General features: G+C 41.9%; 1 protein-coding gene across 1 annotated transcript in view; it reads left to right on the top strand.

Moving 5' to 3' along the window:
* The window catches only part of Kpna3 (karyopherin subunit alpha 3), a 66,757-nt gene extending 45,997 nt beyond the window's left edge, over positions 1-20,760 (top strand). Inside the window, exons 7-17 of the mRNA XM_051160664.1 lie at positions 1,633-1,718; positions 4,420-4,506; positions 4,860-5,029; positions 6,173-6,217; positions 9,924-10,055; positions 11,049-11,177; positions 13,085-13,189; positions 13,286-13,357; positions 13,517-13,679; positions 17,380-17,474; positions 17,890-20,760. Of these exons, the coding sequence (XP_051016621.1) occupies positions 1,633-1,718; positions 4,420-4,506; positions 4,860-5,029; positions 6,173-6,217; positions 9,924-10,055; positions 11,049-11,177; positions 13,085-13,189; positions 13,286-13,357; positions 13,517-13,679; positions 17,380-17,474; positions 17,890-17,988 (1,183 nt within the window). The 3' untranslated portion in view covers positions 17,989-20,760. The remainder of the gene's footprint in view (positions 1-1,632; positions 1,719-4,419; positions 4,507-4,859; positions 5,030-6,172; positions 6,218-9,923; positions 10,056-11,048; positions 11,178-13,084; positions 13,190-13,285; positions 13,358-13,516; positions 13,680-17,379; positions 17,475-17,889) is intronic.
* Positions 20,761-24,388: the final 3,628 nt, after the last annotated feature.

Raw genomic sequence — 24,388 nt, 5'->3', positions numbered from 1 at the left:
GCACAAGCTCGTGTTAGACTTCAGAGCCACAGACGCTGGTGTTGACCAGAACCTAACTGATCTTTTTTTAGCACCTAACTGAGTTTTGAGCCTCAGGCATTCCATCTTAAAAACTAGGCAGTTGCGGGGAAAAGTACACAATTTACACAAAGTATTCTGTACTGTTATTCCGCACTCACAGCCCCATTACTAACAGCTTACTAACACTTCCCACTTCCAGCCTGTGGTATCATTGTCACTTCTTACCTCCTCATCCTTTCAACGGCACCTGACCCCCAGTCAGCCTTTAATGCCTCTCATCCCCTGCCTTCTGCAGAGTTAATCATGTCAGCTCCTTTCCTTCAACTCCATTTCTGTGTGCTCTTTCTGACATGTAATGTGTATTTTCCATCTGCACTGCTGCTATAGCTTAACTTTTTTTTTTCCTTCTTCAGTGTTTACATACAGATTTTTCTTATTCCCTAGTCCTGGCTTGTTTTAGATTTTTCTGGTGTTATGTCTTCCCATTCTAGTATTATTTCTGACATTACACTCACCTATCTATCTATCTATCCATCTATCTATCCATCTATCTATCTATCCATCCATCTATCTATCTATCTATCTATCTATCCATCTATCTATCTATCTATCCATCTATCTATCCTAGACCTCTCCTATTCCAACCTGTAACCCTTTTGCCTATTTTGTATGCCATTGACTCGGACTCCAGTCCCTCCCCTCTACTGGATCCTTATCCAGGGCAGCCAGGTACTCCAGCACTGGACCACATCTCCAGCCATTGCTTTTGCTTTTGAGATGTGGCCTTACTCATTGACCTGGGTAGGCCCCTGGGCCTCTGTGGCTCACGCAGCCCTTGACTTCCTTTGTAACTAAACTTTTAGGCCTGCACCTGGCTTTATTCCCCCCCCTTTTTTTTCTATTACATTTTTTTTTCTTCTGTCTTTCTCTGTCTTTTGTCTCTCTCCACAACCCCTCTTTTTTCTGGAGTCAGAGTCCTCACTGCATAGCCCTGGCTGGCCTGGAACTCACTATGTAGATCGTGGTAGCCTTCAACTCACAAAGATCCACCTGCCTCTCTCTGCCTCCCAAATGCTGGGATTAAAGGTGTGTGTTCCATGCCTGGCTTTACTCAGTAGAATAAATTCTAAGTTCTGAAGCATAGAATTTGAGATAGACTGTGCTTTAGCTTGCTTGATCTGCTTCTTATGATCCGTACATGTTATCATTCCACCTGTGGTACCCTTTTACTGTAGATTGTCAGTGCCTACAATTGAAAATCCAATTAAGGAAAGTGGATTCACTTTGTACTTTCTTTGTTAGATTTCATGACTGTCTCAAATTTTAATGCTTTATTGTTGGAATTACGCAGCCTTGAAATAGCTAGCTTGTAATGTAACCCAGATGGTAGTGTACTCAGGTGGGTCCCAGTTTTAAGACTAATCTGGAGGCTGCAGCTGAGACTAAAGTGAGACTGTAGTGACTGGCGTGGAAAACCATGCAGGTGGTGAAATAAATGCATGCAGCCGGTGATGGAAATAGCAAGGTGGAACTGAAAGATGGTTGAGACTTACAAGTTAAAGTGGCAGTTACGTGTCTGTAATGATGTTTGTTTGTTTGTTTGTTTAACAGTCCTTCATTACAGTTTGAAGCTGCTTGGGCACTAACTAATATAGCATCAGGAACTTCTGCACAGACTCAAGCTGTTGTACAGTCTAGTAAGTCAAATCTTTTATTTTATTTTTTAAAGATTACAGAAGGTTTTAATGATTACTGAAAACTAAGTTTTATCTTAGAATATTTTAAAGTTACAGCATAAATTTTTATGTTACTTTAATGTTTTTTAAAATCTTTTCTGAATTATTAAACTGTTACAAAATAATTGTAATTTTGGTACCAAAAAGGGAATAGACTTTTATCTTTCAGAATAGAGACCCTCTGATAGTAATAGGACTTGAAATGCCTTGTTTTTAATACCTAAGTACGCTGAGTAGCTCAGGCCTCTCACGGTATAGCATATCCTTGCTGAGGATGGGGCTTGGTGGGGAGGGCCTTGCGTAACCAGGTCTGGTCTCTGAGGTTTCTGTGAACTTCAGCCTGACCTTAAACTCAGGACACTCCTGCTTTAGCTTCCTTGGTGCTAGATTTGAGGTGTGTGTTACACTTGGCTCACAGTCAGTGGTTAATTTTTTTTTAACTTTGAGACAGGTCCTCGCTATGTAGCCTTTGCTGACCTGAAACTTGTTCTATAGACCTGATTGGCCTTAACTCAGAGAGATCAGGCGGCCTCTGCCTCCTGAGTGCTGGGGTTACAGATGTGCATCCCACACCTTGTTTATTTCAAGATAAGTTACTATAATTTGGTGGCTGAAGTTAGCACAGCTCTTAGAAACCAATTTGACATTAAGTTGTAGCAGTGAACAAGTTTTTAACAGAAACTAAAAGGTAAGGTTAACTACAGCATTTTATTTTCGTTATTTCCATTGTAAACTGAACTTCTCAGTGGTAGAAATAAAAAATTCTTTGCGTATTAGTTTTTTTTTTTTTTTTTTAAGTTACATTTGAGTTTACCACGTGTCCCCAGTTCTACTTCTAGATGAAACGGGAGAGAAAACGCACATACAGTGGCTGGGCACAGATGCTCCCAGCAGCCTCAGCGCTCACAGTGGCTGGGCACAGATGCTCCCCGCAGCCTCAGTGCACACAGTGGCTGGGCACAGATGCTCCCAGCAGCCTCAGCGCTCACAGTGGCTGGGCACAGATGCTCCCAGCAGCCTCAGTGCACACAGTAGCTGGGCACAGATGCTCCCAGCAGCCTCAGCGCTCACAGTGGCTGGCCACAGATGCTCCCAGCAGCCTCAGTGCACACAGTGGCTGTGCACAGATGCTCCCAGCAGCCTCAGCGCTCACAGTGGCTGGGCACAGATGCTCCCAGCAGCCTCAGTGCACACAGTGGCTGGGCACAGATGCTCCCAGCAGCCTCAGCGCTCACAGTGGCTGGGCACAGATGCTCCCAGCAGCCTCAGCGCTCACAGTGGCTGGGCACAGATGCTCCCAGCAGCCTCAGCACATACAGTGGCTGTGCACAGATGCTCCCAGCAGCCTCAGCGCTCACAGTGGCTGGGCACAGATGTTCCCAGCAGCCTCAGTGCACACAGTGGCTGGTGCATAGATAGATACTCCCAGCAGCCTCAGCCATAGTTTTTCAGAAGCTCACTATTCATGGAAAAGAATAGAATTTATAAAAATAAAGCATTGAGAGGCGTCATAGGTGAACGTAAAAGTCATGAAGTGAAAGAAGCCACACATTAAAAAACAAAAACAAACCTGCAGTTTGATTTCCTTGCCCTGAAATGTCCAGAATAGACAAACCTGTAAGCAGATGGCCTGGGTTTGGGGTACTGAGTGAACGGATAGTGATGGCTAGAGACAGGAGAGCTCTTTGACGGGCGATGGACATGTAAAGGTGATTGGAGTCGTGACTGTAGTTCTGCAAAAGAGCCAAAACGTAGTCTGCTGAATACTTACCGTGATGTAGTCTGTGAATGTATGAATTGTTGTGATAAAAAAGTCAGGTGAAGTATCTAGGTAGTGTACAGGTAAGGCCACATATCCTAGAGCTCGTGCAAAGTAGAAGTGTAAGAAAAAATGGCCGTGAGCTGCGATTGGGTATAATGTATAAGGTGTACTGTGTAAGAAGTGTGGGGCTGGGGAGATGGCGCCTGCTCCTCCAGGGGACCTAGGCTCCATTCCCAGCACCCACACGGTAGCTCACAGCCACCTCTCACTCCAGTTCTCGGAGCTCAGACAACACTTATGCATAGACATACATGTAGGCAAAACACATGTTACATGTAAAAAAATTAGAATACAAAATATGATTACTTTAAATTATTTGGTGAGTCTTATGATTAATTGGGTTTGGTTAATCCTATATTAGGCATTGGAATTACATTGACAGTGTGTATTATGTTTTAAGGATACATATTTGGCCAAGTGGTGGCGGTACATGCCTTGAATTCCAGCACTTGGGAGGCGGAGGCAGATGGTCTCTGTGAGTTCAAGGCCAGCCTGGTCTACAAAGTGAGTCCAGGACAACCAAGGCTACATAGAGAAACCCTGTCTTCCCCCCCCCCCCCAAAAAAAAAAGAAAGAAAGGAGCAAAAAAAGATACATATTTGGGATAGGATCTTTAAAAAATAATTATAGGGAAGATTTTTGTACTGCCTTTTGTTTTTTGTTAGGTTAATGACATTTAACCTTTTGCTTTTGGTATTGCTCAAGTACTAACAAGTTAAAAGTGCTGAAATTAACTATTTTTGTGTATCCATGCAGTGAACTGTGTTTGTGTAGCTGTAGTGACTTCCTTGGGTTGAAGTCTGTGAGCGCATTCGCTAACCCTGTTTTCCTTACATTCAGATGCAGTACCACTTTTTCTGCGACTCCTCCATTCCCCACACCAGAATGTGTGTGAACAAGCAGTGTGGGCTTTGGGAAACATCATAGGTAAGTTGAATTTAGGTTTGAAAGGCTTTAGTTGAGAATCTTAAATTAACTTTTCCCCCACATTGGCATAGCCATTACATACTATGTTTCCTCTGAATTTCATGTGAGTTGCCTGTATTGATAAACTCTTCTAAGGTGGTGCTTTACTGTAAAGGGTATAAAGGGCTGTATAATTGTGTCAGCAGTGGTTAAATGTGTTTCCCAAACCAAATTCACGGGAAGCAGCACTTGACGTCTGACTAATGGCGAGGAAACATAGAGCACCGGTGTCCTGACATGCACCATTGCACACATTTCAGACTTTCTCATCCTGAATGTAATTTTTTTTTTAAATACAATTTTCATTTCTGTAGGTGATGGTCCTCAATGTAGAGATTATGTCATATCACTGGGAGTTGTCAAACCTCTTCTGTCCTTCATCAATCCCTCCATCCCCATCACCTTCCTTCGGAACGTCACATGGGTCATTGTCAATCTCTGCAGGAATAAAGACCCCCCGCCGCCTATGGAGACAGTTCAGGAGGTAAACACAGAATTGTAAAGGCGGGATGGTTCATTCCCTGCACGTGCTTAGGTGTTCCTGCACAGGGAATATAGTGAGCATCTGCTGATTTTGTTGAATGTATAAAGGTTCTTCTGTTTTTAAGTATAACACACCATACGTCAAGGTTGAGTGTTGTTTAGAAGCAAAAAGAATGTCAGTCCAGGCTGGAGAGATGGCTCAGAGGTTAAGAGCACTGTCTGCTCTTCCGAAGGTCCCGAGTTCAATTCTCAGCACCCACAGGGTGGCTCACAACCACCTGTAATGAGATCTGGTGCCTTCTTGTAGTGGGCAGAATACTGTATAAATAATAAATCTAAAAAAAAATGTCAGTCCATTCTAATGCTCATTTTTTAATGACTGTTTTCATGAAGAGAAAACAAATCCAAATAAGAAAGGGGAAAAAAAACCAATTTTGCTGTACTGCCTTATGGATTTAATGCTAAGAAATATGAAATAATTTGAGTGAATTTGCATTCTGTCTATTGATTTCTTACAAAATTGTTATCTTTAGAAATGTAGTATACTTTAAATTGTAAGAGATTCTATAAAACTTTACTCACTTGACCGTATAGAGTTGAGTGACTGTGTCTGTATAGTCTGTGTCTTTATCCAGTGTCTGACCTTTGTTATGACACTGGTACTTCGTGTGAGACCCATGGTTTGTAAAAGATCTAACAGACCCAGGGTCAACAAACAAAACTTATACCTTGCAGTAGTTGTAATTTTCTTGACTAAAGCTATTGATTTATGCAGTCGGCTTATTGAATACAAATTTAGCCGATGATAACCATGGAAAGTAATTTCTCTGAGCTGTCAGTAATGTGTGTCTGTGTGCTAACATCTCCAGGCTGTTCACCTGACATGTGTGTCATAAATGATAGTTCTGCAAGTAATTGACTTTCTGTTGGGAACGTTAGTCTCTGTCATATTTATTTAGATCTTTTAGTTAGACATTTGAAATATGCTTTTTTTTGTTTTTTTAGGTTGAATTTTAAAATTTGTATTCTAATAGATACTTTAAATTTTCACATTGTGTTTTAATTACTGCTTTTTTTGTGTCGCCGTTTGTTTTTGCAAAGGTGTCTATCAGCTCTAGCGTTACTGTTTATCTTCTTTCCTCAGATTTTGCCAGCGTTGTGTGTCCTCATATACCATACAGACATAAATGTGAGTAAAGTAGTCCCATGTGGGGTTTGCCTCTTGATGGGGTCAGGAACGTTTTTTTTGTTTTTTGTTTTTTTTTTTAATGAGTGCTGGAGTAGTTTTTCTCTGTTTCTCTTTGTCTTTCTCTGTTCCCACCCCCAACCCCCCCATCCTCCCTCCCTCACCTGCCCCTGGTTTTGGAGAATGAAAATAAGTTTAAATTGGATTGATGTAATTTTTGTTTTTAATCTTTCCGTCAGAAGACATGCTGGTTTCTTGATCTGTGGAGTGATTAAAGGCAACAGTTCTTTTCTGTGATTTCAGTTGCCAAAGTTTCAGTCACCTGTAGTCAACTGCACTCTTAAAGTGTTAAATGAAAAATGCCAAAATAAATTAATAGTTTAAATAATTTTATAGTATATGGCTATAATTGCTCTATTTAATTTATCATTAATTATTGTTTATCTCTCAATCTGCCTAATTTGTATGTTGAGCTATCACAGATACACATGTATAAGAAAACATAGCTGGTGGGAGTGCGCATTTCCTTTATTCTCCACACTCTCCACACTGCCAGAGCCAGGCAGATCTCTGAGTTTGAGGCCAGGTTGGTCTACAGAATGAGTTGTAGGACAGCCACGGTTACACAGAGAAACCCTGTATTACACCCCCACCCCCGAAATAGAAAACATACATACATACATATGTGTGCGTATATTTTAAACACACACATTTATATGCATGCATGCTGTCTCAGACATCCATGTGTGGTCTTAGAACTTGTTCCGGGGCTGCGATAGTGTTTTTAAAAGTACTAGTATTTAGAGAATGCTAAAATTGTGTAAGCCACTATGGTCATACAATCAATAATTTCCATGACAGAATTGAAGGCAGACCCACGGCCTATATGTATACATGATCTTACAAACACAATATGGTGTGAAAGTATAATAGAGAAATAACAAAAATGCTGACTATGGAAGCACATATAGCCAAAGATACACAGAGAAACCCTGTGTCAACAACCAAGCAATCACCAAGGAAGTGACAGCTGAAGTGAGCACTGTAAGAGCCAAGTGTGGTGTTATGGCCTGTAATCCGAGCACTTGGGAGTCCGGGGTTACCTGAGACCTGTCTCAAAAGAAAGCAAACCCCACAAAACAGTGAAAACTGTAGCTTTATAAGTAGAAGGAAGTTGCAGCAGAAATGGTCATTTGATGTCTGTCTTTGGTTTAAATGTATGGAGGAGTTTTACACACTTGCTATATGTCAACTCTCTTAGTTTATAAATAGTCCTATGAGACAGTATTTCTATCTGAAGTCACAGAGTTGCCTCGCGTAGTTTTCTTGCCAGGCTGAGCATCATTTGAGGAACACTATGAAAGGTGCTGGAAAACCTTGGAAACATGGAGGTTTTAGAAAGTGCAAGTAGACAGCAACTCAAAAGCTCAATGTGGAGTTCATCTGCAGTCTTGGGACCTATGTTCAAAAATTTGGGGTTTGCCTGGTAATGAGTGAGGCCTATAGGAGGTTTTTGGCTGGATAAGTGATACATTTATACGTGTAACATATGAGAACTGATATTTGTAACAGACAGCTGAGAAAATGTATGGCTGTAATGGGGAAGTTTTATGTAGGCGGAGCTATTTTCTTAAGTTGATAAAAGTATGGACAGTAGTAATAGGAGTTAGCCAGTGAAAGGAGAGTACTTGAATTCAGAACTTGTTCTGTGACAGTAGTTTCCAGCATAGATTCAGGATTTGTAGACTTTGAGGGAGTGTTGAAAATGTGGATGTTGTATACGATTTCACAGGTGAGGCCTTATTTTAGAAGGGTGCTAACATTCATCCCTGAGGAATTTCTTATTTGAGCTTTGGAAGCAAGGGAGGCAGAACCAGCTTTAAGGAAGCATCACAGGTTTCAGACCACAGACCTGCCAGCTGCATCCCTCTCGGTCACACCCTCTGCTGTCCTCCTTCACTGCACAGGCACCTGCTGTGCCTCCAGCCCCTCCCTGCCGCCCCTTCCCTCGCAGCTGCAAGATGAGTCTATGGTTGTGCCTAGTGCCTGCCTGTGTGCCTGCCCCACCAACCGGCTCACATGACACGAAGTTTACCCACCCCTCTGGCAACCTATAAGAATCATAAATTCCCTTTGTTTAAGGCTCTTTGTGCTGGGGACTCCCCCTCCCCCTGCCATACTTTGTGTCTTTGACTCTCCTTACACTCCTTTGGGAATTAAAGGGAGGCTCTCTCTCTCTGTTGAAGGTCCCATCATGCTGCACTGTCTCTTCTAATGCTTTGCCACTTCAGGGCCCAGCCCCCCACCCCCACCCCCACCCCATTTGTGGTTCTGAGGCAGTGCATTCAACCTATAAGCATGTTATGTAATAACTATATGCTGTGCTCTGATATCTGCTTGTGTACTTTGATCTTTTGAAATAGATTTGCTTTGCTCCTTGTTCATGTGTGCTGGTCAAAGAACTTTTTGCTTCGTCTCTATTTTTGCATCTGTAGCTTAAGTCATTTGCACATATGAGTGCACTTTCTGCCATTGTGACCATTTTTCTTCAACTCTGCTCTTTTTTTTTGTAGTAAATAGCTTAAGTATTTTATTTGTTTGTAGCTAAGCTTGTTAACACTATAATGAAAATAACAATAATGTTGCAGTTTTTAGTTGGATTTAGGTTCAAGGAATTCATTAATAAATGTGAACACTCCCAGAAAATGTCCGCAAGCCAGCTGATCTCAACAACTGTCTGAATATCATCATACTTTGGAAAGTATTGACAAACATTTGAGTTGGAAAATCAAGGATTTTCTAAAATAAAGCCATAATTAATAAAAAAAAATTCTATGTTCAAACCAGAACAGTTTTAATAAGACTTTCCTTTCCAAAATAATAGTAAACAAGGCATTTTGTAACATGCCCATTCAGAACACACCACACATCCTAGCCCATTCTAACACAGACACTACCCCTCTTTAAAAAATCATACCCACAGGGCCGATTGCTGCTATTTTCTAGCTGAGTCGGAAATCAGTCACTTTTCTCCCTCTGCAACCCTCATAAAAGGTGTCTCCGTGAAAACAGGTGTTTGGGTGTGGTGATCCAGGGTCTGGGAGGGAGCACTCTGCTATGTGCAGGTTCCTTCACTGAACATACTTTCAAACAGTAAGATGAGCACGTCGTTATTTATAGGGTCTTCTGGACTTGAAGCAGCACCATGCTTTGGCCTCATGCTGTACATGTACTATAGTACAGTTACTTTGGTAGCTAAGTTTTGGACCTGGGGAGAATTTTCTGCTTGTTTAACAATTTTTATTCATTACTGTTATTACGTCTATGTGTTATGCATATGTCTGGGCCTGGTACCTGTGCGGGGCCAGAGGATGACTAGGTCTAGTTGATAGTCTCCTTCCACTTGTGTGTGGCTTTCAGGGATTGAACTCAGCTCACCAGGCTAGCGTGTAATCTCTTTGCTTGTGAAGCTGTGTTGCTAGCCCATTATTTTTATTTTTTTATCTATCTGGTACATAAAGTCAGAACCAGGAGAAGAAGCACCCCAGACCTCTGCCTCATGTTTCTGAAGGGTGACTCAGATAAGCACTGACAGAGAGGTAGGGTTTCTATCTGTCAGTAACGGGTGCCTTGCCACTAAGTCAGAACAGAAAACGGTCTGTCTGCTGCAACTCCTGTAGGGTCTCTTCCCTGTTTTTACTTCCTGTAGATTCTTGTAGACACTGTCTGGGCTCTGTCGTATTTGACGGACGGAGGCAATGAGCAGATACAGATGGTGATCGATTCGGGCGTGGTTCCATTCCTTGTGCCCCTTCTGAGCCACCAGGAAGTGAAGGTGCAAGTAAGTGTTTTCTTCTTTTTTCTCATTCTTTTTATGACCAACTTTCCACAATCAACCTTCAGTTAAGTTCAGCAGCGTGTACCTCAGTATTGCCATAGCTCATCTCCTGAATGCGCATTTATATATGTGCTTAATTCTTTAGTGTTTCGGTTATATAAGCCACAAAACTGCTGATCTCCACAGATGGCTTCTCTTCTAGTATCTTGTTAGGAGACAACATGGTGCATGTCTGGTGCCTGCGTTCTCCTCCTCCTCCTGCTGTGTTCCTGGGTCCCTCCTCCATCCTTCTGTTGGATGCGGAGGCTCTTCCTCCGTCCCCTTGTGTTACAGGTCCTTGCTCTGGCCACTCCAGCCTGCTCCCTCCCTGTGTGTCGCCCGTGCACCCCTTGGCCCTGCTCTGACTAGGGTGGCCATTGTAGTTCGCCTCCTCGTGCTTCTCTGCCAGTTTTTTCTGCATACAAATAAACGCTGGCCCAGGATGACATTAAATACATTAAAGGATAAGCACATGCATGCTGATTCAGGGTGCTGGTAAAGTCTGTGGTACCAGGCTAGTAATGAGTAAGAATAGCTGTTCTAAAGGGGGGGGGGGGGTTACGATTTTTAGCTTTTACTATGTAAAAAAACTTATTTCTAGTAAATTTTCACTTAAGTTTTCTGTGGCGATCCATAATTTTCCACAAGAAATTATTGCTTAAAAGCCGTTGCTTGGAGCCAAGTGTGGTGTTGCACACCTTTAATCCCAGCACTTGGGAGGCAGAGGCCACTGGATCTCTGAGTTCAAGGCCAGCCAGGGCTACAAAGTGAGGCCAGGGCTACAGAGAAACCCTGTCTTTTGGGCAAGGGGGGTCATTTCTTGGTTTGCTTATGGATGTGTTATAGGGATGAAATAAATGTTAGTCATTTGTTTCTCACATTCTCTCCGAGTTATGAAAACTACAGAAACAACAATTTCATTATAAACATTCATGAAACATGTTATTCTGTCTCTAGACTGCTGCACTCAGAGCAGTAGGGAACATAGTGACTGGCACTGATGAGCAGACCCAGGTGGTTCTCAACTGTGATGTCCTGTCCCACTTCCCAAACCTCTTGTCTCACCCGAAAGAGAAAATAAATAAGGTAAGGAAGGCGTTCACTGTTTCTCCTTGGTCTGTGACTGATTCCTTGTTGCTAGCCATTACTTGTTTTCTCATCCAGAGTCAAGACACTCAAGATGAAAACGGTTTTAAGTATGAATCTTTTATAATTGCTTTAACTTCTTTTTCCTTTAGTCCTACTTTCATTACAGAATAAAGAATGTGCTCGGGACTGTTTTAGTAGGTTGAGCAGTTTCTGTAATGATTAAATTTAGTAGCCAACATGCAAAAAATATATAGAAACTCTCCCAACTGGTATTTGAAAAATAAACAAGTAATTTAATCCCCTACAAAATTAGAATAGACTAGGGTGCCAATATCTCCTTTCAGAGATCATAAAAATTTATTCTTTTGAAACTTAAATATATTTACACATTTACTATTAGTTGGATAGTAAATAATTAAATATTTAAGTAGTTTTATGGCTTGTTTCCTTTCACATCGCATGTTTTTAAAGTTCATTCATGTAATAGAATATATTACAGCTTGTGTGGCTGTGTATGTGTGTGAGAGAGAGAGGGGGAGAGAGAGGAGGGCCAGAGGCATCGTCAGCGCCTTCCTCAGTTGCTCTCTACATTGAAGTTTTACAAATTACTTTACTGTCTTTACTTCTGTGTCTTTCTCTATGTACGGGTGGGTAGTTGTGTGCATGTGAGTGCAGATGCCAGTGGAGACCAGAGGCAGCAGCCCCGCCTGGGCTGGAGGCACAGGTGCGTGGGAGCCGCCCAGTGGGTACTAGGAGAGGAGCCGCCCAGTGGGTACTAGGAGAGGAGCCGCCCTTGTTCTTTACCATGAACCTGAGCACTACAGACCTCACCAGTGCTTCGGGCACAGATAGCGTGCCACTGAGCTTCGCTTGTACGTGGAAGGTGGGGATGTCGCCAGGTCTCCTGCCTGTGTGGCAGACCACATTTTTCTCGTTTGCCTGTTGAATGACCGTGGGGTCGTTTGCACCTTAAGGCTATTGTGAATAATGCTACAGAAAACACTGGCATGTCAGTAATCATTAAAAGTCCTTGATTTAATATCCTTTCTCATGTAGCTAGAAGTTGTTGAGTCCTGGTTAGTGGTGTGGTAGCTTTTTGAGGAACCTTTAAACTGTTTTTCCTAATGATTGTACTTTACAGTGTATTTCACCTTCTCCAGCTGAGTGCTATAGATGCTGTCACCATGTGTCTCACCTGTGTGTTTAGCACCTGAACCCAGGTCCCCATGCTCATGTGCGAGGCACCTTACCCACTGAGCCTTCTCCCCACTGCATACTTTAAAATAAACTAAGTCTCTTACAGTAGAAGTAGTTTTGACAAGTATTGGGAAGTTCCATTCTTCAGGCCTGCCTTTCAAAAGGAGCTACTCTAACTCTATGGGTAAAGATTTGGGTCTTTTATTTGCTGCTGTGTCCCCACTTAGAATAATGCCTAGCTTATAGCTTACTTATTATTTACAGACTACTAAGTAAATACTAGATTAATAAATAATAATAGACAAGTATTATGAATGGTTGCTCCCTTGCTCTTAAATGGAAAGTCTCCACTGACTAAATAGCAGGTAACAATGCTTGCTATATAAACCTGACAACCCGAGTCGGATCTCTGCACCCACACAATGGAAGGAGAGAAACAACTCCCAAGAGTTAGAAGTCCTCTAACCTGCACATGCGCACCGCGGAGTGCACGTGCACATCCCTTTCCTTGTATATAAATGCCAGACTCACATAAAATGATAGTAAGTGATAAAATGGGAGATCTTACACAGCAGTCACTTCTTAAATACGGCCACTTTAACATTACTCAGGAGATTTTGTTATTAAGTGTTTAAAATATTAAAGAGAAAAGTAAAAACATTAAAGGTAGCTTCTCCAATAAACGTGGCCCCTGTTTTGTTCTACAGGAAGCAGTTTGGTTCCTTTCTAATATAACAGCAGGCAATCAGCAGCAAGTCCAAGCTGTCATAGATGCTGGGCTGATCCCGATGATTATTCATCAGCTCGCTAAGGTCAGTCATATTATGAATTCAGTATTATCTTAATTTATTGCAACTCAGGCTATTTTGATAAAGAATTTATCCTGTGAATTTGTTTTTACTCTTCAGGGGGACTTTGGAACACAAAAGGAAGCTGCCTGGGCAATTAGCAACTTAACAATAAGTGGCAGAAAAGATCAAGTGAGTTTGAAAAAATTTAGCTTACCACCATTACTAATTTTACCAAGGGCACTTCTTTCTTACTTTAGGAAGTTACTGAGTGTACTCACCTCTGTACTGCCGTCTTCAGAGGGAAGAGAGTCACACACATAAACACGCTTGTCGCCCCGTGTTGTGTAGGTTGAGTACCTCGTGCAGCAGAACGTGATACCCCCATTCTGTAACCTGCTGTCGGTGAAAGATTCTCAAGTGGTGCAGGTGGTGCTCGATGGCCTAAAAAACATCCTGATAATGGCTGGTGAGGAAGCAAGCACAATAGCCGAAATTATAGAGGAATGTGGAGGTAAGCAGCTGAACACTGGAACGCTAGAGCACTGGTTCCTCTGAGCTCAGTTTATTAGAAACTTTCTAAAATACATTGTTATTCTGCAGTCTTATTCGCCATATTAGCATTACTAAGCGATTTAAAAAGCAAACAAAAAGAAACAGTAGTTCATACTTTGGAAATACTGGTTATAAAGCCAAGTTTCCTGGAAATTGATGGATTTCAGGAAGTACTCATTATATTGATCTGTTTTCTATCATATCAAAAATATCTGAGGCTGAGTGCTTATTTTTTTAAAAAAGGGTTTAAAGCTCAGAAATTTGGTAAGTGAAAGTCAAAGTGTTTCAATTTGTGTGTGTATATGAGCACTGTGTGTGTGTGTGAGCACTGTGTGTGTATATATGAGCTGTGTGTATGCGTGTGTATGAGCACTGTGTGTGCGTGTGTGTGAGCACTGTGTGTGCGTGTGTATGAGCAGTGTGTGTGTGTGTGAGCACTGTGTGCGTGTGTGTGAGCACTGTGTGTGTGTGAGCACTGTGTGTGTGTATGAGCACTGTGTGTGTGTGTGAGCACTGTGTGTGTGTGTGGGCACTGTGTGTGTGTGTGTGAGCACTGTGTGTGTGTGTGTGAGCACTGTGTGTGTGTGTGTGTGTGGGCACTGTGTGTGTGTATGAGCACTGTGTGTGTGTGTGTGTGGGCGAGCACTGTGTGTGTGTGGGCACTGTGTGTGTGTGTGAGCACTGTGTGTGTGTGTGTGTGGGCACTGTGTGTGAGCACTGTGTGTGTGTGAGCACTGTGTGTGTGTGTGTGTGTATGAGCACTGTGTGTGTATGTATGAGCACTGTGTGTGTGTGTGAGCACTGTGTGTGTGTGAGCACTGTGTGTGTGTGAGCACTGTGTGTGTATATATGAGCACTGTGTGTGTGTGTGAGCACTGTGTGTGTGTGTGTGTATGAGCACTGTGTGTGTGTGTATGAGCACTGTGTGTGTGTGAGCACTGTGTGTGTGTGTGTGTGAGCACTGTGTGTGTGTGTGTGAGCACTGTGTGTGTGTGTATGAGCACTGTGTGTGTGTCAGCACTGTGTGTGTGTGTGAGCACTGTGTGTGTGTCAGCACTGTGTGTGTGTGTGTCAGCACTGTGTGTGTGTGTGTCAGCACTGTGTGTGTGTGAGCACTGTGTGTGTGTGTGTATGAGCACTGTGTGTGTGTGAGCACTGTGTGTGTGTATGAGCACTGTGTGTGTGTGTGAGCACTGTGTGTGTGTGTGTGTGAGCACTGTGTGTGTATGAGCACTGGTGTGTGTGTGAGCACTCTGTGTGTGTGTGTGTGTGAGCACTGTGTGTGCGTGTGCGTGAGCACTGTGTGCGTGTGTGTGAGCACTGTGTGTGTGTGTGAGCACTGTGTGTGTGTGTGAGCACTGTGTGTGTGTGAGCACTGTGTGTGTGTGTGAGCACTGTGTGTGTGTGTATGAGCACTGTGTGTGTGTGTGTATGAGCACTGTGTGTGTGTGTGAGCACTGTGTGTGCGTGTGTGTGTGAGCACTGTGTATGTGTGCGCACGTGTGTGTATGTGAGCACTGTGTGTGTGCGTGAGCACTGTGTGTGTATGTGTATATGAGCAGTGTGTGTGTGTGTGTGTGTGTGTGTGTGTGTGCGCGCGCGCGCATGCGCACACGAGTGCACGCCCCTGCGTGTCCACCTGCTAGAGCTTTACTCTAGTAAGGTCCTCATGGTTGGGTGCAACAGGACAGAACACACTGCAGAGAACACACCAAAGAGAGATTCAGGGACAGATTGTGTGTTTTGCAAAAACTTAGTATTATAAGATGCAGCTACTGGAGGGTTCTAAAAAATTTCACTAACTCTTCTAATAGCCAGATCCCCGGTTCTGAACCTTCAAGTGGGCCCCACTTCGTAAAGCCCTCCCACACAGATCACAGCATGCCTCTTGATGTCACAGTGCACAGGAACATGCTACAGGCCGTGTGCCCACTAGAATAGGTAGACACTTTGTTTAATACAGCATTTCTCAAACTCTGCACCAAGCGAACTCATTTTTTCTTGCTACATGTATTTCCATGGGACTGAGTGAACCCTACTCTAGGAAGTTGCCCAGTGTGAGCCCTGTTTCAGTTCGGTAAGCTGGAGAGGCTTTGAGGATTGCCACAGAACCATGCTGAAGTTGGTAGGACAGACATTGGTAAATACTGTCATTTCTGAATGAATGAATGAATGAAACTTGTATTTAAAAGTTCTGTTTTTAAAAGGTATCTGTTCAGTGTGTACTAAAGTTTCCAGGCATTAAGAAGTTTCTTTACTACAGTTTAATGCTTTGTTTGCATTTTTTGTTAACTATATGGATAGTTTATCCAGCTCATGCTTTAATGAAAATAAATGCAATAGCCATCACAGATCAGTAAAACAAACAGGTATGTGGGAGTTTTGTCCAAATTCGTATAAATAGTATTGGTATATGCAAAGCTAACATGGAGATTATCTTACTATTAATTCATGCTCATATTTGTGTTAAGATTCTTATTTTTAAGATTAAAATTAACTCCATCATTAAGTTCACAATTTAACCTAGAAATTCTTTCTCTTTAGTGTTTAAAACTGTATTTGTTTCTATTGGAGTAAAAAAATTTAATATAATCTTATAAAGCAATTTGTATTTATTACTGTTAATGCCTATTTCCCCATTTTTCTGATTTGTATATTATGTTTTAAAAATCAATTATTTCAATATGTTTTTTAAAAACATATCTCCAGATTGAATATTAAGATTTTAAATTTGCAAACTTGTGCATCTAGTACATGAAGTACATGGTACACTGGAAATATGAAAGATATTCCGAGGGCTGGACAGATGGCTCAGAGGTTAAGAGCACTGACTGCTCTTCCAGAGGTCCTGAGTTCAATTCCCAGCAACCACATGGTGGCTCACAACCGTCTATAATGTGATCTGATGCCCTCTCCTGGCCTGCAGGTGTAAGCAGGCCAGGACTGTATACATAATAAACAAATAGGTGTCCAAGTGTGACACCTATGTGCAGCACTTAATAGAGCAAGAGGATTGCAAATTTGAGTCCAGACTTGACTGCCCAAGCCTTGTTTCATAACACTAGAACAGAGACCAGTGATTAGTGTTCTGAAAAGTTCCTTTTTCTGTTCCCTATACCTGTAGAACATAATCTATTCACTTTTTTAAAATCAGTGGTTGTGTGTGTGTGTGTGTGTGTGTAAAGCTTCTATCAATTATTAAGTTATGAAAACTCAAGTTTTACAATCATGTGAAATATTCAGAAAACAGTGGGAGATAGAAGATACTGTGTAAGATATCATGATAAAATGAAACATTCTGGGAGGTTTTCAGATCTTGTACTAGCACTAACTTGCCATGCGGCCCAAACCTACCATGTCTGTCAGATGGAGTGTGTGGTGATTGGTTGGGTTTTTGTTGTTATTGTTATTGTTTCGTTTGTTTGTTTTTGCTGTTGCCTCAGAGACCAATCTCAAATATTTTTAAGGAGAAAGGAACTAATATGCTGCTGGTTGGGTTTTTACCTTTTTTTTTGGGGGGGGGTTGCCGTCTTTGGGTGGAGACAGCATCTTCTGAGGAGTTTTTCTATAATTAGAGGAGACAGCATCTTCTGAGGAGTTTTTCTATAATTAGACTGTACAGATTATTATCACCTTAATTATTTTATATTCTTTGTCAGGTCTGGAGAAAATTGAAGTTTTGCAGCAACATGAGAATGAAGATATATATAAATTAGCATTTGAAATCATAGATCAGTATTTCTCTGGTGATGATGTAAGTAATTATTAAAATACAGACGTCTGCCTGTAGATAGAAACTTTTATATATAATGGCCATTTACTAAGAGTTTGCCTGTTCCTAATATGCATCAAGTTTGTACTATTTTCTGTTAGATACTCCATTAAGGACATTTCTTAAATACTTTATCCAAAACTTCAATATAAGGTAAAGTTATAAAACAGTTCTAGTTACATATTCACTCTGTTAACTGGGAAGAAATACTAACTGTAGAAATGATGTTCAGGGGGTTAAGTACACATGCAAGTGCAGAAACTTAAAACGGGCAGTTTTTGAATGCACATTCAATTGTACTTGTTTAATTTCTCAGTGAAATTGTTACTGACTTACTAACGTGGGTGTTTTTACGTAGTTAAAATATTCAGTCAGAGTTTCCCCTTTATTTGCATAGATTGATGAAGACCCTAGCCTCATTCCTGAAGCAACGCAAGGAGGAACTTACAGCTTCGACCCAACAGCCAACCTTCAAACAAAAGAATTTAATTTCTAAGGTCAATTAAGCGCAGCATCTTTCATTCAATATGAAACACCACCAGATGGCCACCCAGCGATAAGACAGCGAGCAACAGAAGGCTCCCGGCACTCCCGCTCTTCATTTTGATGCTTCAAAAGCAAGCCATGTCTCAGTCACTTTGCAGTTGCCAAAAGTCACTCTCACATGGACTGTAAATGCATATGCATGATTTCCTAAACTGTTTTAGAATTCTCCTTAACAATCTCAACTACCCTATTTTTTTCATGTCCCTGGTGCCACATGCTGGCAACTGCAGTCTCCAGTTAGAATATTCCATAGTGGTGGTGTACCAGCTGATACTCCTTTGGGAAAAGATGCGCTGTGGATCAAGACACTTCGGCATGATGCATATTCGTGTTGGAGACTACAGAGGTGCAGTGTGATCTGAGCCTCCGTCGTTGTCCTCCACAAACATATTTTCATATTCTTATGTGGAAGAATTAAAGTTGAAGCCAAATGATTTTCATTGGTGAAACTGACACGAAAAAAAGTAACTTAAAAACCAGAAACTTGGTTGTTGATTAAAAAGATAAGTTTTTTAAAACTGTACTACACCTACCATTAATTGATGTGTTTATTATCTGCCTCAGAAGCCAGGGTTGGAGGAAGAGCTTTAGATATCAGTGGTAATGCTTTCGCCATTAGACTTAATTTTTTGAGAACAGCAAATCCTATTTGACCACTCACTTCAGCCTGTGTGTTCCTGCTGTTTTGAATAATCAAATGCTGTGCATGGTCTCTACCTGAGCTGCAACCTGTTACAGACTTGAACTTCTGTTAAGTTGAAAGCAAGAGTCCCTGACTACAAAAAAATACATAAATAAATAAATACGTCAAAACAAGAATTGAAAAGGTCTAAAATACTCATTGGTGATGTTTTAAGACAAAGTCTTGCTTTCAGCTTCCAGGGGTTAATTTTATTTTTTGTTCAATTTGATAATTGGATATGGTTGATTTATATTGGGTTTAAACTGTGGAGCTTTCATGTTTACTGTAATTTAGTCTTAAAACATTTTTTACTTAGAAACCAGTACTTTTGATAATGTGGTGGCAACAAACCAGCAACTATTTAGAAATGTTGCTTCATTCTTGAGTATTGGGGAGCTCATTCAGCTCCCACTCAAAGCATCCGCACATATTAAAGGTAAACCAAGGATCTGTGTAGAGGAATGATCTGCAGTTACTTAACTCAGCCTGATTTGCAGTGATCTTTAGCTCTGCAAAAGCTGGTATTACTAGGTAAAGTCATTGCTCTTGGCAAATTGTCTGGCCCAGTTATTAATGAATCAATATGGATTTGAGATTTTAAACTAAGTAATTTGTGCTGTCACAGAAATGGTTTTGTTGCTCTTGTTCACTGGGTGTAATTTCCCAGTGCATTGATGTGAAGGGATAGAAATCTAAGCTAGTTTCAGATGGGGGGTGTATTTCCTGTGATGGAGAGGAGACAGATGCCATCAGAGCTTTGTGAATCAGCTGGGGTGTTTTCACTGATGAACAGCACGTAGCGGTGTGCGTCATTACAGTATGTGTATCCGCCAAGGAGGAGCCACTTTAAAGAGTGAGTGTTGTCTTGTATCTACAATGGATACAAGCGTATGTTTAAACTGCAAGATTTTTACTTGCTAGAGAATCTGTTTTAATATAGTGGTTTGGCCTCTGATTATTTATAGGTTTTATAAATTTTAGAATCAATTTCTCTTTAAGGTGGCTCAGATTTTTCAACTCTTGTGCACATAAAATTGAGTTGAAGTTCATTGTGCCTTTTTTCTTTACCCAAATTTTGAGTTAAAGCTTCATATGGTAACTGCATCCTGTTCAAACACTTGTCTAAATTTTGAACTGTGTAGTGTTCACTAAAAGTAGGAATGACGAAGTCAGAATGAATTACGGTCACAAACTTTGGCGAAACCCTTCAAGTGCAAATCTTCCTGATAGTGTGAATTGTCCCCCTTCCGGGTTAATTTCTTCTCCATTCTCCCTGCATAACTGACAGTTACCTTTTAAATTTTGCACACACTGAGATTAAAATTGGGCCTCTACTGTGATGATTCCTATTTCCTCTCGCGTCTTAAGTGCAAACTAACCTTTACGTAACATTAGCATCAAGTAGTGCAGACTCACGCGCATCTGCTTGATTCAATTTGCTGTGACCTTACCAGTTTTGAATTGGAATCACACCATTTCGTAGATAAAGGAAACTGAGTGTATTGCTGCACTTTTAAGTTTTCAAAACAGTGTTTTAAAATTGCATTGTTTTTATTTTTATTTTTTAAAGAAAACTCAGTTTAAAAAATGACTAAAATGTTCTTTCAAAAGAGGCATCTAAACGTGTTCCTAATTTTGTATATGGGCTTAGGTTTTGTAACCAATAAAAAAAAGCTGCTATCAAATATGATAAAACATTGAAAGACTTATTTCTGGAAATAATTGCTTAGGATTGTTTTCTGTGTGGTTAAATTTAAGTTTGGAATTATCTTCAAATAGCAGCCACAGCAGTAGAAAAGCGTGAGTTACTGTCACCATATTTTGATGTTTCCTTTCTTCTATAACAAAGAATGACCATCCTGTAACTACTGTAGAGAGTATTGTGTGACAGATAAGTACCAACATATGTATAATTTCCTAAGCTGTCAGAACCCGTGAACTAGAGGCCTCAAACCACAGGAAGTGTGGCACAGTTCTGCCAGTGAGAAGTCGGGTCGAGGTGCTGGCTGCTCCGGGCTCGCTTCCTCTCTCAGCCTGGAAAGGATTCCTTCCTGGCTTCTGGTGATGACTGGCAAGCCTCAGCTCATAGGTTTGTCACTCCATTCTCTGTCAGTCTTTGTGTACTGAACACTGTTGCTTGGAAAGACATGTGATTATATTTTGATGGAATGAACCGACCATTCAGATTTAAGGGCTGCCTCATCTTTGAAATCACGGAATTGTGACAAAAGGTAGCAATTGAAGTAAACCTGAAAGCCTCGGCTTTCAATGTAGAAGTGTAGCTCTGCATGAAACCTTGGATTAATTAGAAGACCGGAGGAACAGCCAGACTTTTGATTGTAGAAATACTCTTACTTCTGTATATTGCCATTTCACGTTACTTTTAAAAGAAGTCAGTGTAGCCGGTTTTGGTGATCTCAGCCGTCAGGAGGCAGAGGCAGCGATCTCTTAGTTTGAGGTCAGCCTGGTCTACAAAGCAAGTTTTAGGACAACCAGGGTGGTTATACAGAGAAACCCTGTCTTACAAAGTCAAAAACATGAAGAAGGAGAAGGAAGGGGCAGGAAGATAAGGAGGAAGAAGTAGTCCTCATCATCGTCAGGGTAGGGTAGCCAGGTGGTGTGGCCTGTGCCTTTAATTTATTCAGCACTTGAGAGGCAGAGGCAGGCAAATTTCTGAGTTCAGGGCCAGCCTGGCCTGCATATGAGAAACTGTTTCAAACAAACATACAAAGTCAGCCTTTAAGCCAGTCACTGCGGTTATACAATCTTGCTGTCCTTTCCTTCAGGTGAGTATCTTCAGGGCGCTCCTCACTGCAAGTAAGCCAGGAGCATCCGGAACTCAACGGCATTGCTCTGTCCATGATACTTGTTTTTTTTAACAGTTTCTGACCTATGATTATGTTTTTAACCTTCTGGAAAACGTTTAACTTTTATGTGGGGATAATATAATTTTCTATTTGTTGAGCTGATTGTTAAGTTAGCTGAGGCAGACAGTGCTCATGGCCCTACCTTGAAGCTTAAAAAGGTGGTTTCCTGTGTACTCGTCTTTGAGTTAGCCTCATCTGTGAGTTCTGCTCTTTGTCCTCTTCCAGTCCAGACTGCTTAACACACCTGTAGGCTAAATGTCTCCTGGAGGCCCAAACTTCCATCCTTGTGCACTGTTAGCCTAAGTCCACTCCCATAGAAAACGCCACACTGAGGCACCGCACAACTGCTGGGTGAACAGTAGGCTCTTCTCGGTGCTGTTCAGCCATTTTAGCTGAGTTGTGTTGGCTCCAAAAGTCGTAGTTTGAAAGGGTTTTCATGTTCACTTCCTAAGGCACACGAGAAATTGTTCCCCTCAGAAAGCTCCAGGGGAGAAGTAGAGTGCTTGAGTAACAGGCTTCTTCAAATCCCAAAACCGTTAAATAAATAAAACTACCATTACTAAGAACTAGTATCAAGAAGTCCTTGCAGGGACTGCAGTGCCTTACCATAAGAGTTACCATCTACTCCTTTCCAATGGTGATGTCAAAGGCATGAGAGCTTGTGTGTAAAGTCTTCATGGGATAACAGTCTTGCCAGTTTTCTGTAACTGTAAACGCAGGCGTGTTACATAGCATGCGTTTACATTTATGTGGTAGTTTAAAACTAAAATCAGATCTTTGAAGCAGCCATTTTAAGGGGTAAGACTGAGATGTGATGAACCCTCCAAGAGAGCTTCGTCTGCTTTGTTGGCTGCTGTTGCTACAGTTTCCTCCTATCCCTGAACAAAACTCACTTCTCCCAAATGTCCATCCTTACAAGTTTTGTGACTGGGATTAGTTCTTTAATTTTTCCAGAGAGCAGAAGAGAATGTACTGTTCTTAAAAGACCCCCCTCCCCCTCCAGCCAGAACACTCATGCTGTGGCCCCTTCCTGCTTGCAGAGGCCTTGCTGAACCTGGTTCCTGTCAACTTGAACAGGCCGTGGACCCCAACAATGAGTAGTGTGACTAGTATGGGAAGAGTTTCAGTTATTTTCTAAACATTTTAAGTGTTCTTTGACCTACCATAGAGGCATCCGCCTACCTGAAATTTAAATTTCATATTATGTAAGTGCAGTTTTCCTCAGAATATTCTTTTAACTCTCTGTGCCTGTGGGTTTTTTTATTAATAGTTTTGACTAAGCCTTTAGAAACATTAAAATATTTATTGAGCATCCTATCCTGTGCCAGATACTATAGTAGGACGTAGGATAAACAAACTTCAGGAATGGGCTTGCTTAGAAAGCTGATGCTGCTAGCGAGCGTTTCCTAAGGGTCAGTTGTGCTTTAGATAACAGTGCAGTCTTCTTGACCTGGGGAAGAGGCTAATGCTATATTATATTTTTTCTACGCCATGAAGCTGATTGTGCTGCAAAAGCAGGCATGGGTAGGGTAGGGTGACTGAAAAACCTGGAGCTGGGAAAAGTACGGATACAGGGGAGTGAAAGGCTACTGTCAGAGACCAAAGAAGAGGGTAAATAGTGCCTGGGAGAGGCTGAAAACTAGGGGTGGATAGGATACCACAGCCTGGTAGTCATTCATATAATTTGGGCATTCTCTGAGCAATAGGGAATTCGTCCACAAGAGGGATAATAGAAGATAGCTGTTTAGGACTGAAACGATGGCTTAACAATTAAGAGCACTTGGTCTTGCGGGAGCCCCCCCCCCCCCCCGTTTGCTTGCCAGTGCTCCAATGGCAGTTTACAGCTGTCTGTAACTCCATGTCCAGTGGATCCAGTGCCCTCTTCTGGATACCTAACCCTAACCCACTTACATACACGCATGCAAGACGTCTGTATGCAAAGAGGCTAATGTGTAAAAAGGACAGCTTAGCTAGCTGGTAAGGGGACGGAGTCCTTTGGGGTTAGTGATTTTGAGATTATTGGTCGTGTTAGGGTGAAACACGCAAGTAAAAGATGAAGTGCATGGCAGCTAGGCACACAGGTTTGGTGATGTCAGCGATGTAGAGGCTGGGGAGAGGGAAATACTGAGGCTGACTCTAGGTTTCTGGATGATTCTGGATCTGAGGGAATGGAATTAACATGAGATAACAGAGAAGAGTGGGGCCTACATATGCAGAGTGAACTAAACTGATTTGAAACCTCAGAAGAACTGGAAGCAAGCAGTCAGGGAGAGCTGTTGGAGTGTGGTGGTGAAGGCAGGGCCAGCAGACTTTGAGCTTATTGTTTGAAAGGTGTGTGTGCGCGCACGCGTCCATGCTGTTGGGTCACTTGGAGCAGGAGCTGTGTGTGGTTGAAGTGGGAACTGAGCTCAGACCCTCTGAAAGGGCAGGGGCCATCTCTTCAGCCCCATAATCTAAGCCTTTTCATCTAGTGGAGGACAGGGCTGGTTCCCAGTTACCAAGGGTGTATTGCTTGTCTTGCCACTGTGGTAAAAATACACAGCAGTCTAAGAAGGGGTTTGCTTTGGCTCCTAGTTCGTGAGTACAAAACATGATGGCAGGGGAGGCGTGGCAGGAGCTGGTGGACAAGGCAGCCACTGTTGGGAAGCAGAGTAAGGCCTGCTGCTGCTTACCTTCTCTGGACCAGCCCACGACACACCCTATGGGATAGGTCCCATCTTAGCTAACCTAATCTAGAGAACGGCTTCCTTGGCATGCTGGGAGATGCTGCCAGATTGACAGCTAACCATCACAAAAAGAAT

This window comes from Acomys russatus, chromosome 18, assembly GCF_903995435.1.
Source record: "Acomys russatus chromosome 18, mAcoRus1.1, whole genome shotgun sequence".
Lineage (NCBI taxonomy): Eukaryota > Metazoa > Chordata > Mammalia > Rodentia > Muridae > Acomys > Acomys russatus.
Note: the sequence above shows the minus strand (reverse complement) of the source record. Positions and strands in the feature narration are given on the sequence as shown.